The sequence below is a fragment of the Athene noctua genome, chromosome 18 (genome assembly GCF_965140245.1).
Source record: "Athene noctua chromosome 18, bAthNoc1.hap1.1, whole genome shotgun sequence".
Taxonomy (NCBI): domain Eukaryota; kingdom Metazoa; phylum Chordata; class Aves; order Strigiformes; family Strigidae; genus Athene; species Athene noctua.
The window spans coordinates 6,693,064-6,709,832 of NC_134054.1; the positions used below are offsets into that span (position 1 = coordinate 6,693,064).

The following is a 16,769-nucleotide window of genomic DNA, read 5'->3' on the forward strand; positions in this document are numbered from 1 at the left end:
GTCTCTGCCACGCTCTGCGGGGACCCAGCCCTGGCAGAGGGGAGGCCGCCAGGAAGTTCGCTCAAAGGGTGAGAAAGGAGTGAAATCAAATCCGAGATGGTGGGTGTCCCCGTGCAAACACACTCCCGGGAACAGACGCTGCTCCGAGCCCCACCAGCCTCTCGCGTGTGTCTCCCTGCGGCGCCGCTGCCCCGTTTCCTCCTCCAGGGTCTCCTGCCGTGCTTCGCAGCCCTCCCGGTGCTGGGGGGAGCGGCTCCAGCCCTCAGCCCGTGGCACAGCCAGCGTGGCTGAGGGGGCACCCCGGGTGTCTCTTTAAGAGCACGCCTGGCTCGGAGCCCTGACCCGCCCTGGGCTTAGCGTCACCATCTCCTCCTCCTCTACACAGCTGAGTTTCTATTTCCCCGGCTTCTTTCACCGGTTTCTTTCCCCGTCGGCCTGATCCAAACCACAGGCAGGATGGCATCGCCCATCTCGCAGAAGCTGGAGGAGAAGCTGGTGTGCTCCATCTGCCTGGAGCTGTTCAGAGTGCCCGTGACCTTGCCCTGCGGGCACAACTTCTGCAAGCGCTGCATCAGCGACCACTGGCACAAGCAAGAGCAGGAGCCTCCCGGGGCCAAGAAGGGGTACACATGCCCCGAGTGCCGCAAGGCCTTCGAGCAGCGCCCGGAGCTGGAGAAGAATGTCACCCTGTACAGCGTGGTGGAGCTGGCGCGGGATGGCGGGGCGTGGGTCTCGGGCACAGAAGGGTCTGAGGTGGCCCACGGTGAGCTGTGCCCACAGCATGGGCGCCCACTGGAGCTGTACTGCGAGGACGAGCAGCGGGGCATCTGCTGTGTCTGCACCATCCAGCACTGCCAGCAGCACCGACGGGTGCTCTTCGAGGAGGAGCGCTTTAAAAAGCAGGTGGGGACGATGGGTGGCAGGACTGGGGCGATGGCAGGGGGTGGTGAGCAAGGAGGAGTCACAGCAGCTCGGGCACAGCACGACATCCCCCTCCACTGGCCCGTGCCCTGCTATGGGCGTGTGATGTGCCTCTGTGTGCTGAGCTGTGCCTGGCCTCAGCTGAACATGGGCTCTGGCCAGGGACATGCCACCAGTGCTTGGCTGCTCCCCGAGAAACCAGGGGCTGTCAGGAGCAGTAGAGAGCTGGGTAAATCCAGCAGCACTGGATAAATGGTGCCATGTGTGTTTGTGATCCCCAATCTAAAGGAAACAGATGAAAAAGTGGTGAAAGTCAGAACAAGATTTCACTTTTAAGCGACCCTGGATGCAGCCTCTCCCCTTCCCAAGCATTCTTCTTCCCCTGCAAACCTTGTCCTGCAGCCCTGAGTGAGCTCCCGGGGGCCAGGCGGGCAGCAGCATGCTGCACTGCAGGACATTGGTGACTCCCTTCACAGGCTCTTTTGAAAGAGTCCCTGGAAAAAGCCCAGGAAGAATCGGAGAAGATTGAACGGGTGATGCAGGAGCTGGAGGAGCAAACATGCAGCATCAAGGTAACACTGTGTCCATCTCTGTGAGGGGTGTGTGGGTGTGAGCGTGCTGGCTCTCACAGCTCTTCCCTGCCCAGGACTCCTCCGAGGGGCTCAAATCGGTGATTTTGAGCAAATTTGCCCTCCTGAGGAAAGCCCTGGAGGATTTCCAGTGGCAGACGGTGTCCAGGATCGAGCAAGAGCAGGCAGCAGTGCTGGGGCGTGTGGAGGAGGACTGGAACTTCCTGAAGGACCGTCTGGATGTCCTTGGCCAGCACAGGGAGAGGGCTCAGGGCCTGCTGGCCTGCCCCAACCACAGGACCTTCCTCCAGGTACCGTGCCAGCGCTGTGTCCCTCCCTGCGCCCTTTCGGGGAGGGCAGAGATGTGGTCGACCCCTTCCCCTTGGGGGATGTATCCTCAGCCCAGCTTAGGGTTGGGATGGGGCTGTGGGAAAGTGCTGCTTTTGGGGGGGGGGAGGGGGGGGGGGCGTGGAAAATTGAAGGGGGTGATGCTGGATGGGAGCGGATGGTGCTGCCCTCAGGGCCATGGGCAGCATCTCCCACCCCCAAACCACTCAGCAAAGTTCTTCCACTGCCAGCAAGACACAAAGTCCTGTGCTGCAGCCCCTCTGCTCCCTGCAGCCTCTCACTCCCGCTGCGATTGTCCCCTGACTCCGAGCACCAGCCACAGCTAATGGCAGATGTTTGGGGATGCCCCATCACCCACTGGGGAGACGTAGTGTGTGCAGGCGGGGTTCGGAGCTGCGGATCCTCCCTGGGCTGGTGCATGGGTGTCTGTGCATCTGTTCACAGGAATTCCCCCTGCTCCCATCTCTGGAGAGCCCAGAGGCGCTGCTGCCCGTGGAGTTTGATGTAGCTGCTGTGGTCAAGCCCATCGATGAGATCCTCGCCAACATCTCCAGGCTCCTGCTGGAGGACCTGCCCAGCTCCGTGGCCCCAAAAGCCCCCGACCCCCCTGGCCAAGGTAACCCTTCTGCTCACAGGGTCATCCTGAAGGGCTCCAAGTCATCCTGAACCACAGCCTGGCCCATGTCACCGTGCTGGGGACGTGACTGCCGGGCACAGGGGTTTGGGATGGGGACATGCATCTACTGTTCAGCACGTGGCTAGCAATGGGGCGCGATGGGCTGGGTGGCTTCCCTGTGGCCTCCTCCTTGCTGGTAATGCCAAGCAGGGTGGCATGTGCCCACTCCCAGGCTTGGATATGATAGACTTCCTCCTTCCCCTGCTTCTCCCATCAAAGCTGGGAAGGAAAAAGTTTTTGGGTGGCATCCCTCAAAATGCCTGTCCCCATCCTCCACAGGCCCAGTGCATCCCCAGGAGCTGGCGGTGAAGGTGGTGGCTCCTGTCCCCGAGTGCCAGCTCCGAGCTGAGCTTCTGAAGGGTGAGAAGCATGTGTGGGTCTGGAGGGACAGCACCCCGCTGGGGTCCCCAGCAGGATCTGGCAACCAAGCCAGGCTTTTCCCTGGGAGAAGGGTGGTCATGGCTTTGGGGACAAGGGCTCCTTCCCTCACTCTCCCAATCCCTCTCTCTAAATGCAGAGAAGGGTGCTGCAGGGCCAGGGGTTGGGGGATGCTGTGTGGCTGGGAAAGGGCTCCTTAGGAGCATTAGCAGCACCAGAATCACAGAACCATATCGGTTGGAAAAGACCTTGAAGATCCTCCAGTCCAACCTTTAACCTCACTCTGACCGTTCCCAGCTCCACCAGATCCCTCAGCACTGGGTCAGCCCGACTCTTCAACCCCTCCAGGGATGGGGACTCCCCCCCTGCCCTGGGCAGCCCATTCCAATGCCTAAACCAGGTGCACAAGGAACACTTTCCTGTGGAAGCTGGCGCTGCCAGTGCCTGGCATTGGGTCAGCCACTGTCCCAGATCTTGCCCTGTCTCCATCCTCTCCTTTTCATCCACCTCAGGCATCTTGCTCGAGCAGGAGTGATGTGCCTGTTCCCAACAGCTCGTGTTTTAGACACAGAGCTTCCCCACCGGCAGGCAGGCAGCATCAGCAGCTGGCAAGTGCTCACCCACAGGGACGTGTCGTGGGCTGCCCCAGGCACCCAACATGGCACAGCACCAGTCCAGAGCCCTGCCTACAGTCATTGCTCTCTGTCCAGGGATGTGGCCTCAGCACTCCCAGCCGCAGTCCTTCATGTCCCCTTCCCTCCCTGGGCCCATCCCACTCCAGTTCCTTAGCAATTTCCTCAGTGCTCCTTTTCCCATCTCCTCCCTGTTAGGAAGAGGGTTGGATAATGTTTAGGGCATGTTGGTCATGTCACTCTTGCCAGAGAAGTGATTGATGACTAGGGGACCTGTAAGGATTCCTTCCATCAGGCCCCACAAAACATTCTCAGGGATATGAATAGGAAAAAGCCATTATTTACGGGCAGCAGGCATTAGCCCAGCGTAGCTGGCCAGGCTGGGTTGTTGAAGGAGGGTGAGGTGCTGGTGGCCTGCAACTGCCCATGGCAAGAGGATTTATCGCAGCCTGTGCAGAATAGAGTAACGCCCCGCAATACCATGTTTGCTCACTTACTGCCTGTTTTCCTTCTGCCTCTTCCCACCCATGCTCATATTTTTTGCTCTTAAAACCAAGCACAACCCTTCCAAAATGACCACAGAGCCACTGCTGCTTGCTGGTTTTGAGCTGGGCTGTGCAAGGACAGGGCGAAACATCACGTCTCGGTGCTCTTTCCATTCCTTGTGGCAGGCAGGTGGGCAGGTATCGCATCTTCCCCTCCAAATGTGCTACAACTTGTTCCCTTCTGTTTTGGGAGCCAGCCCTATGCAGTTTAAGCCGTACCACCGTTGTGGGGACTCACATGAAGGGCATAAAGCTCTGATGAATTTCAGCCTCGTCCATGCCGTTTCTTTTCTCAGACCACCGCAACCTGACCTTCGATCCCAAGACAGCCAACAAGTACCTGGAGCTGTCGAAAGGGAACCGGAAAGCCAAACACGGCCCCAGTGCCATCTGCGGGTGGCAGGAGCAGGGACCCCGCTTCGAACCCTGGCAGGTGATGTGCACGCAGGGCTACGGCCATGGCCACCACTACTGGGAGGTGAAGATCTCCAGCCACTCTGTCATCCTAGGAGTGACCTACCGTGGTCTCCCCTGGGAGCGGCAGCAGGGCCACAAGTTCAACATCGGCCTGGATGGGGGGTCCTGGGGGCTGCAGGTGCGGGAGGATTGCTACCTGGCCTGGCACAAGGGCCAGGCAAAGAAAATCCAGGAGCAGCTATATGAGAACCTGGGGGTCAGCCTGGACTATGGTAAGGGGCTCCTCTCCTTCTACGGCCTCGGAGAGAGGATACAGCTCATCCACTCTTTCCACAATGTCTTCACCCAGCCCCTCTTTCCCGTCTTCTGGCTGTGCGAGGGGCGAGTGATGACGTTGTGCCGGAGGGACTGAGCTGGAGCCATGGTGCTGCTCCCTTAGGCAGGCTGGCAAGCCCCAGGCTGGTGCCGCAGCCAAGCTGCAGCCAGGGGCTGTTGCGGTGTGAATGGGACCCGGATGCTGAGACAGGAGTGGGGTACAGTGTTTTAACAAGGGCTGATGAGGACAGACATGCAAATTAACCCACTCTGATTTGCATATGCAAATATCACACTGATGATACAAGTTAGGGCAGGGGAGAGGATGCAGGGCTGTGCCCTCGACGTGGGGATGAAGCCCCTGGTTGCTGTGTGGGGGCACATGTGGGTGCCTGTCCTTGCAGAGGGGGCGAGGGGTGGGTAGGGAGAGTGCAAGAATAGGTTTCTCTTCTCTCTCCTGTCCTGGCCAAACCTGCTAAGCCTGGGGGAGATTTGAGGTGAGGAGGACCCCAGAGGGGGGTGCTGCAGCCACTGGGTGCTGTGGAGCAACATGGAGGGAGCCCTGTGCTCCCCCAGCTGCACACGCAGGCAGGTCCTGCTCCCCCAGCCCCTCACAGTTCCCTCTTGCCACTCTCGGACATGGCAGAGCACCTATTTGAGGTGCCACCCTGCAGCTGCTCTTTGTACAAAGTTGCTTTCCCCAATAAAGCTCTATTTTCCTACGGGGTTCACCTCAGTGTTGGTGGGAGCTGTGGGAACAAGCAGCACTGAGGGGGTGATCTGGGTGCCCCTGCTCCTGCACCCATCCCTGCAGGGCCCCATCCTGCCCCTCCGTGTCCTCGCAGGGACCAGCGCCATGGAGCAGAATTAGAAGGTGCTTAATTTATAGTAGCACTGCAATAAGGAAATCTGGTTTCCTACGGCTCTGCCCCAAGGTTGATCTAGCGCAGAAGAAAATCTGAAGCTTTGATTGAAGCTCTTCCAAGAGTGGGACGGCAGGTCCGGCATCTCCCCCCGCCCCTGCAGGGATGCTGGTGAGGACTGACGGGGTGAAACTGGGCACCAGTTTCAAAGGTGCTGGGGACATGCAGGTGAATGTGTGGGGAGTGAATCACATGAGCTTATTTCCTTTGGGGAAAAATGGCTGAAAAGGATCAATCCCCTTCTTCACAGACAGATGCGATTTGTCTTGCTGTGCTTCCTCCTTCACTCTGCGCCTCCCCACTCCTGGCCCTGTCCTTGGGTGGGACCTTGGGCCGGCATGGACCTGGGAACTTATCCAAGCCAAAAAACTGTCTGTGCACAGGAGGTGTCCGGAGATCCTATGTTTACCAGACAGATTCTCATACCGAAAGCACTCTGGTGTCTCCCCGTCCCTGCCTGGTGCCTTGCTGGCTCCGGAGGAAGAGGGGACAGGGTTCGAGACAGGACCTGGGCACTGTGGCCCCTTTTTGGCCATGGGAACGGCTGGCATGGATCCATGGGCACAAGGGCTGGCAGGAAAGCACCCTCACCTCTGTGCTGGGGGGGGCTCAGGCCCCTCCGTGTGGCCCCAGGGTGCAGGGGGGTGGCAACAGGTTCTGGGACAGCAGATCCCGGGAGGCAGAGGATGCTCGTGGGGGGGCAGCAGACCCCTGGGAGGGGGATTGGAATGGACAGGAGATTTGGGGGGGAGGGTGTGCAGCAGCTACCCCGAGGGCAGCAGAACCCCGGGGAGGGTCCGGATGCCAGTGGGGCCGATCCTTTAGGAAGTTGTAGCCCCTGGGTGAGAGGCGGGACGTCCTCAGCAGGGTGGTATCCCCCGGGGGGGGCAGATCTCCCAGAAGGCAGCAGATGCCGGGGTACGGGGGGAAGGACCAGATCCCCGGCGGGCGGAGCAGATCCCGCGGGTGAGACCCTGGCCCCGGAGGGAGCGGGTGACTGGGGACCAGGTCCCGCGGGATGTGTGTGGGGTCAGCCCGCCCTCGCCCCCGCCGGCAGGCAGCGGTCCCCCCCAGCTGCGGGGAGCGGAGCCCCGGCGCGGCAGCTGCCGCAGCTCCGGGCGTGGGGGAGGCGGAGCGGGCGGGCGGGGCGCGACGGTCGCCCGCCTCCCGCCGGGACTGGGAGCGGGGCAGGGGCCGGGGCCGGGGCGGGCGGCGGGGCCGGTTGGTCGGGGCGCTCAGGGATGGAGACCGCGCCCGGGAGCGCCCCGTCGTCCTCCGCCGTGGCGTTGCGGCTGGCGCTGGCGGCTCCGGGGCTGCCCGACGGCCCTTTCGGCTGCCCCATCTGCCTCGACCTCCTGAAGGACCCGGTGACGGTGCCGTGCGGGCACAACTTCTGCCAGGGCTGCCTTGGGGCACTCCGCCAGCGGCCGGGCCCCCCCGACGGCAGCGGCGGGGCGGGCGGGGCTGCCCGCTGCCCGCTCTGCCAGGAGCCCGTCCCCGCAGCCTTGCGGCTCCGCAAAAACCGCGCCCTCTGCGAGGTGCTGCCGCTGCTGGCGGCCGCCGCCGCGGGTTCGTCCCCTCCATCCCCAGCCGCCTCATCCCCGATGGCACCGGGAGCCGAGGAGGAAGATGCGGCGGGGGAGGAAGGAGCGGCGGTGCTGTGCGACGTGTGCCCGGCGGGGGCGCGGGTGGCGGCGGCGCGGTCGTGCCTGGTGTGCTTGGCCTCCTTCTGCGGGGCCCACCTGGAGCCGCACCGCCGGGCCCCCGCCTTCCGCGCCCACCGCCTGGTCGCCCCGCTGCGGCGGCTGGAGGAGGGTCTCTGTCCCCGCCACCTCCAGCCCCTCGACGGCTTCTGCCGCGCCGAGCAAACCTGCGTCTGCGCCCGCTGCCGCGCCCACGAGCATCGCGCCCACGATGTGGTGCCCCTCGAGCAGGAGCGGGAGCACAAGGAGGTGCGTGGAGGGTGGAGTTGGGGGGAAGGGGGGCGCGGAGGTCCACACGCGGAGATAGACCCTGCAGGGGCTGGACTGGGTGGGGAGGGATGGGGGAGGCTGGGTGGGCAGGGTGCTGCACCCCTGTCCCCACACAGGACCTAACCCTGGCGGGGGCTGTCCATCGGGGTGCAGTGCCGGCGGGGATCTTGGGTGAGGTGAGGTGTGGCACCCCTGGAAGGGGTCCATGCTGCACCCACGTCCCCAGGGGGGACCCAGTCCCCACGTGGGAGGGTGTGGAGGCATGGTAGTGGTGGAACGCCTTGTGTGGGGTGGGTGCGACAGCCCTGTGCCCGCAGGGGACCCCACGCTGGCATCACAGGACAGGGTGCTGTGCCATCAGGGTGCCCTGTGGGGTGGGCAGCCTAGGACAGGCATTAGGGGCAGACGCGCTGCCAGCCAGCCCGTGGGGTTTGGTCCCACTGCGGGGCTGAACTCGCAATCCCCGTGGGCGTAGGGCCGGGGGTGAGGGCGCCTGGGACACCCCGCGGTGGCCGCCCCCGTGGTCACGGGGCACCCATCTTCTCCGTCTCGTTCCCACAGTTTCGTCAAGGCAGTTTTTCTTGGCGCGCTGGCAGCCTGCCCGGCCTCCACTCCCCCTCCACCAGCTCTTTGTGTCCCAGCGTTTTGGCAGCGGGATTTTTTCCGTCACTCCCATTCCCAGATGCGGCTGAGTCACCTCCCAGATTCACACCCACGAACGTCCCGAGGAGCCCGGCACAGTGCTGCCTTCCTGGGCACTGCTGCCTCGAGTGCGTGGGGCCTCTGCGGGGCTGCAGGCAGATGGGAGCCTGCGAGGCTCGTGGTGTGGTGGCATTCCCACCTCAGCATGGGGCATTTGGGGACCTTGGAGGGGGGGGGTATTCCTGGGGGAGAGCCCAGGGGCTGCAGACATGCTGGCAAGGAGCACAGCAGCAGCCCTGAGCCAGCTCCCATTCCCTCACGGGCTCTTCAGTCTGCAGGAAAACCCTTTTGCCGACGTTATTAGTCATCAGGTGCCTTAAAATAGAAAGCGTGTGTGATCCCAGCCCTGAGGAGCTGTCGGGCCTCGGCAGGCGCTGCTTAACGTCACCTGCATGGCCTCTGCAGCCGCTCTGCCACAGCCCTCGCGCTGCGGGGTGGGAAGGGTGGATGGGGCCTGTCCCCCCTCGCCAGGCACAATGGCCACAGGGAGCTGGGGGCTGAGCATCAGGGCAGGAGCTGCCCCGGTTGGGGAGTGCAGTGCCCTCCTGGCTCCCGTGGTACCCATCCTCGTGCTGGGCAATGGCTGGCGCTAACAATAGCACGTCAGGAAACGCCGCGTTCAGACAGCGCTTCCTTTGAGCCACGCAGCGCCCCGTGCTCCCGAGCTGGTTTGCTTTGCTCCTAACGAGAAACCTCCAGGGGACTCAGTGCTGAGTTTCCAGAGTGCTCTGGGTCTGCCCTTCAGCTTCCGCACCAGTCTCAGGCGTTTTTTTCCCAGCCTTGGGATACGCACTAAGAGCACTCGGCTCAGCTGTGCTTGCTGCAGTCGCTGCTGAATGGTTTTGCTTTCAAATTCCTATTTTGTTTGGTCTGTGCTGGGACCAGGGTGGGGACGGAGGAACTGGGCATGACCCTTTGTAGCCCGGCTGCTCCTTTTGTTTTCTAACCGAGTGAGAAGGGATGTTTGCAGGTCAGATTTTGCAGGGGAGGAAAACAGGAAAACAACTCACGATTCTGTTTGCACCCTTCACCCAAAGCCTGATAGCAAGGTCATGGTCAGAGAGGGGGCTGTGGGTTGAACTTAGGGAGGGACAGGGTCCCCCTGCACCTCCCTGCCGCTGGGATTGGGGGGCAGAGCTCAGTGTTTGTCCCTTGTGTCTGCAGGCCCAACAAGCCAAATTCCTCAGTGATGTGGAGAACGAGCTGGAGGAGCTGACAGTCACCATTGCACAGGCCAAGAAGATGGTGGAGCTCATTAAGGTGACTCTGCAACAGCTTCACTCCATTAGCGTGGCTCTGCTGGGCCAGGGAGCAGAGGAGAGGAGGCCGTGAGCTTCTGGGGCTTGTGGGGTGTGGAGGTGGTGCTCCCCGGGGAGCAAGTGCTCTGTAAAATGGTGGTGACCCTGGCAAGGCTCCATGAGGATCCTTGTTTCTCATCTCTGTTAACCCTCATGGCATCTCTGATTGCTTTCGTTTGCAATCTGGAAGGAGGAAAAGGGCAAGGACCGTGCTGGAGCATCCACTGTCTCTTGCACCTTCTCTCATGGGGTTTTGATCCCCTTTGGCTCTTGTGTAAACATGTCACTTCACCACCTGGGGACATGAGACATGATGGAGCAGTAATTGGCTGTGCCCAGCCAGGTCCCTCGACACCTGGGTTGTAAAGTCCTCTGAGCTCTTGGGTGAAGGGGGTGTCGGGGGACCCCACAGAGCTGAGAACTGGGTGCTGGGCAGGTGACAAGGGTGCTCTCCTGCACCCTCGCCTGCAGGAGGTGACCCCAACCCCTTTCTCCCTGCGGTTAGGGTGCTGCCACAAAGGAGAGGGAAGGAGTTGAGAAGCTCTTTGCAGAAGCCTCCGAGGTCCTGGCGACCTTCCAGAAGGAGGTGACCGGTTTCATCGAGGAGGGGGAGCGCTCCATGCTGGGGGAGGCCGAGGCTGATCTCCGCTGGAAGGAGGAGAGACGAGCAAAGCTGGCCCAGTGCAAGCAAAACCTGGAGAATGTCCCCGGCACTGACACCATCTACTTCCTCCAGGTGCCTGGGTGGGATAGGGCGATGCGATGGAGCTGATAATGTTGTCTTTTGGGGTTTTGTCCCATTTCATGTGGAGCTGGCTGCCAGGAGCCCTGGCATGTGAGAGCTGCAGAGTCTCACTCCCATTGGCACAGTCCTCCCTCCTCCCTGCTCCTGGGGGGACCAGGCGGTCAAGTCTTTCTCCTTCATCACCCCCACTTCTATTCTGGCCATGACTCAGGAGAAGCTGATGTGCTGCCCAGGCACATCTTGGGGTGGGGGGCAGAGAGCCAGAGTTTGGGATGCCCCACTGCCCCCATCCAGTATTCCCCCCCCTCCCTGACAGCCCAGCAAGAGGAGACCTTTTTGGGAGGAGATGCTGCTCCATGCGAGGTGAGCATGGTCTGGCTCCAGGTTTGAAAGGGAGCGAAGAGAAGGTGCCAGGAACACGTGGCCGGGAAAGCGCTCTCCTCCCTTATGCAAGGCTGTCCTTGGGCCAAGTCCTGTGAGCTGCCAGTTCCCAAATCCTCAGGGGCAGGGTGGGGTTGTGGAACAAGACAATTTCGGCTTGTTTAAAACCTCTTGAAACTCTGTCTTTCTGGCTCAGGAATTTCAGGCTTTAAAAGTAGCCATGGAAGAAAACCTCTCCCCATCTCTGAGCTTCCAGAACGAGCTGAACTTCACCAAATGCACCCAAGCCGTGAGTGCCATGAAGGATGTGCTGTCTGCTGCCTGCAAAAGCCAGTGGGACCGCTTGCAAGGGAAAGCAACTGATGGGCTGAGCTTCCAGGAGATGGAGGAAGGTTTGTGCTCACCCGGCCTCTCTGCGCAGAGGTCACCTTGTCACTCTGCATCCTCCCTGCGTAGGTGGGAGATGCCTGCAGGCTTGATGGCTCCTGCGAGTGCTGGCCCCTCTCCCAGCAGCCCTGGAAGCTGACTGGCACGGTTGCGCTGCACGTTGCACAATCTCTGTCTGGGTTTATGCCTCATCCTTGAGGTTTTATGAATTTTTCCACGGAGACCAGAGACTGGAGAGGCAACAAACAGCCGGAGAGTTAGGCAGGGCCCTGTGGGAGGGGGCAAGTGGCCAAAGTGGCCTCCCATGAAAGGGAACTCTTTCTTCCCAGGATAGATGATCCTCTTCACGGGGCAGGCTGTGGTCTCCCACACCTGCCAGGGTTAGAAAGCCACCGCAGCAGCCTTCTCCCACGTGCTCTCATTTAGTCTGAGCTGTCTCCTCTCATTTTCTTGGATGCCTGTGGGAATTGCAGCCGGTTCCTTGTCACCTCCTGCTCATCTCTCTGGGGTGGCAAAGGTGGCATCTGTCCTTTCCCATGTCTGAGCTGGCAGGGACGTGCAGGGGGAGCTGGGGATGCTGGCTGGGGCTTGGGGGCTGCAGCAGCTGGGTACGTCAGGGTGTTGGGTGGGGGGTGATGCTCCAGTAACACCCTTGTTTGTGGCATCGGTTTCTTTTGCTGATGGCAAACCCTTCTATCTCTGTTCCTGCAGCTGAGTCCCGATTTCCAGACAAGTCAAACAATCCCGCCTGCCGGGAGAGCCGTGATTACTTCCTGAAATGTAAGTGAGGGACTTTTGCTTTGACAATTGTTGCTAAGGTCCCTCTTCCCTTTCCTCTCTCCCTGCGGGCTGGCTCCTTCCCGCATGACTGGCCAGTGCTGGTCCCAGGCCGACGGCTGGCAGGAGCGCTGCCGCCACCAGAGGAAACACTGCTCAGCCAACAAGGAAGCCTCCTTGCTTTCCTGACAACAGTCATAATCTGTTTAGGTGATATTTTTTTTCCCTTGTCTGTGGTTCTGCTGGACTAGCTGCCAGGGAGGTTGCAGGCATATCATGTAATTTCTGCTGCCTTCCAGCCCTCGACGAATTGGATCCTCTGTTAAATTAGATCAGAGTTTGTGCATCTGCCTTGTTTGCTGCGGAACAGCAGTGTGATGAGGGCCAGCTTCAGTGGCAGCAAGCAGAGGGATAATTCAGTGGCTGAGCAGAGACAGTGGGGCAGAAGGGGCTGAGTTTGGAGGATACAGGACTGGGCTTGGGCTCCAACATCCCCCACCCCCCCCAAGCCTTACAGGGGATGTGAGGTCATCTTCTGAGATGTCCACAGGGCACAAGATCTGCCTTGCCGGCACCAGTGCACCCCACTGGGAGCCAGGCAGCAAAGCCTGGCAGGACGTGCTGTGCCACTGCTCTAAGGTTTGGACATGCCAGTGGTTCAGACCTGCAATGCAACTGGCACCCCCTCTGTTTGGGATCCAGCAGCAGTTCTCACGTGGCCCCCCCCATGTTGGGGGCTGCCTCTGCTCCCACGGCAGCCGTAGGACAGCGAGAGCCAACAGCAAGGAGCAGCTGGTTCATAGCCGTGATGTGCCTGGATGGGCCTGGCTGTTCTCCTGTCTTCTTGGGGTGCCTCCCTGCTGTGTTTGTCTGTGGTTGCCTGAAACCTGTTTTTATATGGGATGTTCCTACTACCACCCTTCCTACATTCCCCAATGTCTGATATCACTGAGTAGCTCTGGTGCTCCCTCCTTTGCCAGGTTACCTGTATTCATGCTGGGAATGTCACCTCTTTAAGCTCCTTATTCTCAACAACTGAAATTGGCTGTGGGATTTAAAAGCACAGGGACAGAGTGATGGTGGAAGTTGGACAGGATCATGCTAATCACTGAGTGCTGGAGCAGGGGATCAGAACAAGGCAATCTTGGGGGATTTCCTCCTGTTTCCCTCCTCATCCTTATGTCTCCTTCTTGCCTCACACAGTTGCCTTCATCATTGACCTGGACAGTGACACGGCTGACAAGTTCATCCAGCTGTTTGGCACCAAAGGGGCCAAGCGGGTGCTGTGCCCCATCCCCTACCCAGAGAGCCCGACCCGGTTTATCAACTGCGAGCAGGTGCTGGGTGTGAACCTCATGAACCGGGGCAACTACTACTGGGAGGTGGAGCTCATCGATGGCTGGGTCAGCATTGGCGTTATCGCTGAGGACTTCAACCCCCAGGAGTCCTACAACCGCGGGCGCCTGGGGCGGAACGAGAAATCCTGCTGCCTGCAGTGGAACGGACAGAACTATGTGGCCTGGTTTGGTGGCTTTGAGTCTGTCATCCAGCAGCCATTTTTTCATACAATTGGGGTCTTCCTGGAGTATTCAGAGAAGGCCCTGACCTTCTATGGAGTCAAGGACTCCAAGATGACCTGCTTGCAGCAGCTCAAGGTCTCCCATCTTGCCAAGGGTCAGTCTGACCCATTCCAGAACAAGATCAACAACAAATTCACTTCTCTTTTCTTTTGCAAGCTGAAACCAGCCTTCTTCCTGGAAAGCGTCGATGCCCACCTGCAGATTGGGCCACTGAAGAAAGATTGCGTTTCGGTGCTAAAGCGTAGGTAACTGCCCAGAGAGCAGGAGCATGGGAAGACCCAGAAAAGTCTTTCCTGCAGTGTATCGTCACCATCATGGCTTCTCTTTGGTAGTGTTGTATTTCTCTGTGGCAGCCCTCCCTCCTTGCTTTGTGCTATTGATGACCCAGGGGTGGATGAAGCTGTCTTGTGGGCAGAGCTGCGGGCTGGGAGCTGGATCTGAGTGCTGGCTCTGCCTCTGGGCTGCTGAGCAAACTTGGGCGAGTCTCTGTACTGCTCCCTGCCCCTCAGTTTCCCTTTCTGGACATCAGGGACTGTGATACAGCCTTTCTTGGTAAAGTGTGTTGCTCAGGAGAAGTGCCACATAGATTTGAAGCTGTATCTTGGCCAGCTGCCAGGCTGCCTGGTCCCTTTCCTTAATATCTGCTTGCACTGCCCTGGCGACTTGCACAGACGATCTGATTTGTGCCTTATCTCGGTCTCTGTGTCACTGCTTTTTGAAGCTTTAGCTCATCAACACCTTCTTCATGTTCCTTATGAAGTGCCTTCGAAGTAGCAAACCCAGCATGGACTGAGCGAATCCCCAAAGCAGATGAGGTTGCTTCCCCAGTGCCTGCATCACCATTGTGCCTTGTTGTGGGTGAGCAGGGTGCTCCGGGGCAGGTGGGATGCAGAGGAGCCTGGCTGGGTGCAGGGGCTGACCTCTCCTTGCGGGGCTGACCGCCCATTAGTGCTGCAAACATGAAACGGGGATCTTTGCAGCTGGTATTTTGAGTGCTGGTCTGTGGATAGGCTCATCTGGGAAAAGCTGTGGTCCCATGTGTGTTGGAGCCCTGTGGCAATTGGGTGGTTCCCCGCCGCAGCCAAAAATCCCAGCTGGGAAAGGGGAGAAACCTCCTGTTGAGAAGCAGCAGCACCATTCCTGCCTTGAGATGGTGAAGCAAGTAGCACAAAACAGTTTAAAGGATGTGCTTTTAGTAAACACATTCCGTGGAAACTGCTTACAGAAGCTTTACAGCCAAATTTCCCCCGATGTTTTTGATGACCCAGCTATTTTAGGGGATTTTAATACTGGTAAACTCCCAACTCTTTAAGTACCCTGGGCACACTTGAGCTCTAAATGTACCCCTTAGCTGAGAGAGCTTTTCAAGTGATAAAGAGGTGCTGTGAATATGTCCCAGGAGTAAATGGTCTGGTTTAGGGACAGCTGTGAGCTGATTGATAAAAGTTGCAGTGTCAGTCAGTATTTAAATAACCCTTTAGACTCCAGCAATAAGTAACAATTAACAAAAACTACTCTCAAGCAAGTGTCCCCTCCAGAAAAGGTGGAAACTTGAGGCTGAGAGCCAAAAATGCCAGTTCACGTGTCCTGAGGGAGCTTTTCCAGAAGGAAAATACAGAAATATCGCCTGTAAGGGCAGCACAGTGCAGGCCCTGTCTCAGTGCACTGTGCCTTTCCACAAGTTTATTTTTTATGGGATTAGTTTGCTACCTACCTCCCAAAGCTCGCTTTACAGAATCATAGTGCTGTGTAATATATATCTAGAGAGAAAATAAAGAAATCAGGTTCTTCACTGGCGTGAGTGAGTCAGTGATGACGCATCGACAGTCAACAGGGATAGAAAATGGCCCATTTAGCTAAATATATGAAATATATTTATATTCCCCAAAGGATAAGATGGAAATCATAGTGGTATATTCAAGCAAGAGCCAAGGGAAAAAAGTGAATGTGAATAAAAAGGCAGCCACAAAGCCAAGAGGTTTTAAGTTAAAGCCACGTTTACATAAATACTGAGGCTTAAAGAGCTCCTTTACTGCAGTTGGTTTGTCAGCGTGGCCGATTCCTGCTGGCGCAGGAAGAGGTGCTGGGCCCCAGCAAACGGCCGCCACTGTGAGCTCTCGTTTGAGGGGCTGAAGGGTCCAAATGCAGCCACCCCCTCCCCAGGGCAGGGCTGGTGCGTTGCTCTGGGAGGGGAACCACTGGGATGTGTCTGCAAATCCTTTCTCCTCCTCCTCCTCCACACAAGGCAGCTCCTAAAATGCTGCAGGCGGTGGGAAAAGGAGAGGTAAGGCTTGCAGAGTAAAACCTTCAGATGAAATCTTGGCCTTTCCCATCAGCAGGAATGCTGCCTAGACTTCTGTCCAGATGGGAATTCACTCCCTGTGTCCTGAGCTCCTACCTCAAAACTGCTTTGTTTGGCTCTTGCCAGTCACTCTCCTGCAAAACTCAGACTTTGCACGAGATGTCAACGGTGACACAGTGCAGGCACCGCTTGCTATCACCAGGGAGGACTTGGTGTCAGAAATGCCTTACCAGATAACAAAGGTAGAGACATGCAACAGCCCGTGCCTGGTCACGTCCTGGGAGGAAGAGGAAGGTAATCTGGATCTTTGCTGCGCGCCTGCAGGAAGAGATCTCACATGCGGACTCCCATTTCAGCTCTCTCTGGGCCCTAAATCTCAATTTATTCAGGCAAAACTCCCACCGTTCACAGTGAGGAGTTTTGCCAGAGTAAATACAGCAGATCTGGGCCTTTGCCCCATTTCATTTCGCCGTAGGCGGATTGATTGCTCCATGGGGAAATCCATGCTTGAGCCATGCATCCCTCCCTTCTCTGTGTTGCCCAATGCACAGACACAAGTCTCTGTACGCCTTCGGGGATTGGGATGGTTCAGAGGGATCCTATGTCTTTCTCCTTCCATCCTGTAACATACGGGAGCAGCTCAGGAGGACGCGTCTAGTGCTTGGGCTTCGCTTCTGGTTGTGCCACTGCTTTTGCTTCATTCACTTCTGCCCCGAGAGCTGGGATAATGATAGCAGCTTTACGGAGGGTTTTGAGTGCTCCTGTAGATGTGATACAGTTGGGAAGTGCTACCCAATCCTCTCCTTCCTGCTGCTTTCTTTTGTCCTGGTTGGAAGCTCTATAAATCCTCATGGTTTAGGGCATAAAGCAAATTCTGATCAGTTTAAGATGGGAGCAATC

At 58.5% G+C, this 16,769-nt stretch overlaps 2 protein-coding genes across 4 annotated transcripts; both read left to right on the plus strand.

The window, feature by feature from the left end:
* The first annotated feature begins 340 nt into the window (after positions 1-340).
* On the plus strand, positions 341-5,498 carry TRIM65 (tripartite motif containing 65). Its single transcript, XM_074921888.1, has 6 exons — positions 341-903; positions 1,398-1,493; positions 1,568-1,801; positions 2,283-2,454; positions 2,794-2,874; positions 4,366-5,498. The coding sequence occupies exons 1-6, from the start codon at positions 457-459 to the stop codon at positions 4,896-4,898; spliced, it is 1,563 nt and encodes a 520-aa protein (XP_074777989.1). The 5' UTR covers positions 341-456; the 3' UTR covers positions 4,899-5,498.
* A 1,444-nt stretch (positions 5,499-6,942) lies between these two features.
* TRIM47 (tripartite motif containing 47) lies at positions 6,943-13,906 on the plus strand. 3 transcript variants are annotated; one of them, XM_074921885.1, is made up of 6 exons: positions 6,943-7,676; positions 9,564-9,659; positions 10,203-10,433; positions 11,020-11,254; positions 11,922-11,990; positions 13,191-13,906. In XM_074921885.1, exons 1-6 carry the CDS (start codon positions 6,966-6,968, stop codon positions 13,814-13,816), a joined length of 1,968 nt encoding a protein of 655 aa, XP_074777986.1. In that variant the 5' UTR covers positions 6,943-6,965; the 3' UTR covers positions 13,817-13,906. The 3 variants fall into 3 exon arrangements, with proteins under 3 accessions (XP_074777986.1, XP_074777988.1, XP_074777987.1); XM_074921887.1 differs by having other exon boundaries at positions 11,020-11,221; XM_074921886.1 differs by having other exon boundaries at positions 11,020-11,215.
* Positions 13,907-16,769: the final 2,863 nt, after the last annotated feature.

Excerpts from the sequence above, each read along its gene's own strand:
- TRIM47 (XM_074921885.1), top strand. The coding sequence starts at position 6,966 with ATGGAGACCGCGCCCGGGAGCGCCCCGTCGTCCTCCGCCGTGGCGTTG. Across the intron at positions 10,434-11,019 it reads ACACCATCTACTTCCTCCAG|GAATTTCAGGCTTTAAAAGT; the intron begins GTGCCTGGGTGG and ends TTTCTGGCTCAG. Across the intron at positions 11,991-13,190 it reads CCGTGATTACTTCCTGAAAT|TTGCCTTCATCATTGACCTG; the intron begins GTAAGTGAGGGA and ends TGCCTCACACAG.
- TRIM65 (XM_074921888.1), top strand. The coding sequence starts at position 457 with ATGGCATCGCCCATCTCGCAGAAGCTGGAGGAGAAGCTGGTGTGCTCC. Across the intron at positions 904-1,397 it reads AGGAGCGCTTTAAAAAGCAG|GCTCTTTTGAAAGAGTCCCT; the intron begins GTGGGGACGATG and ends CTCCCTTCACAG. Across the intron at positions 1,494-1,567 it reads AGCAAACATGCAGCATCAAG|GACTCCTCCGAGGGGCTCAA; the intron begins GTAACACTGTGT and ends TTCCCTGCCCAG.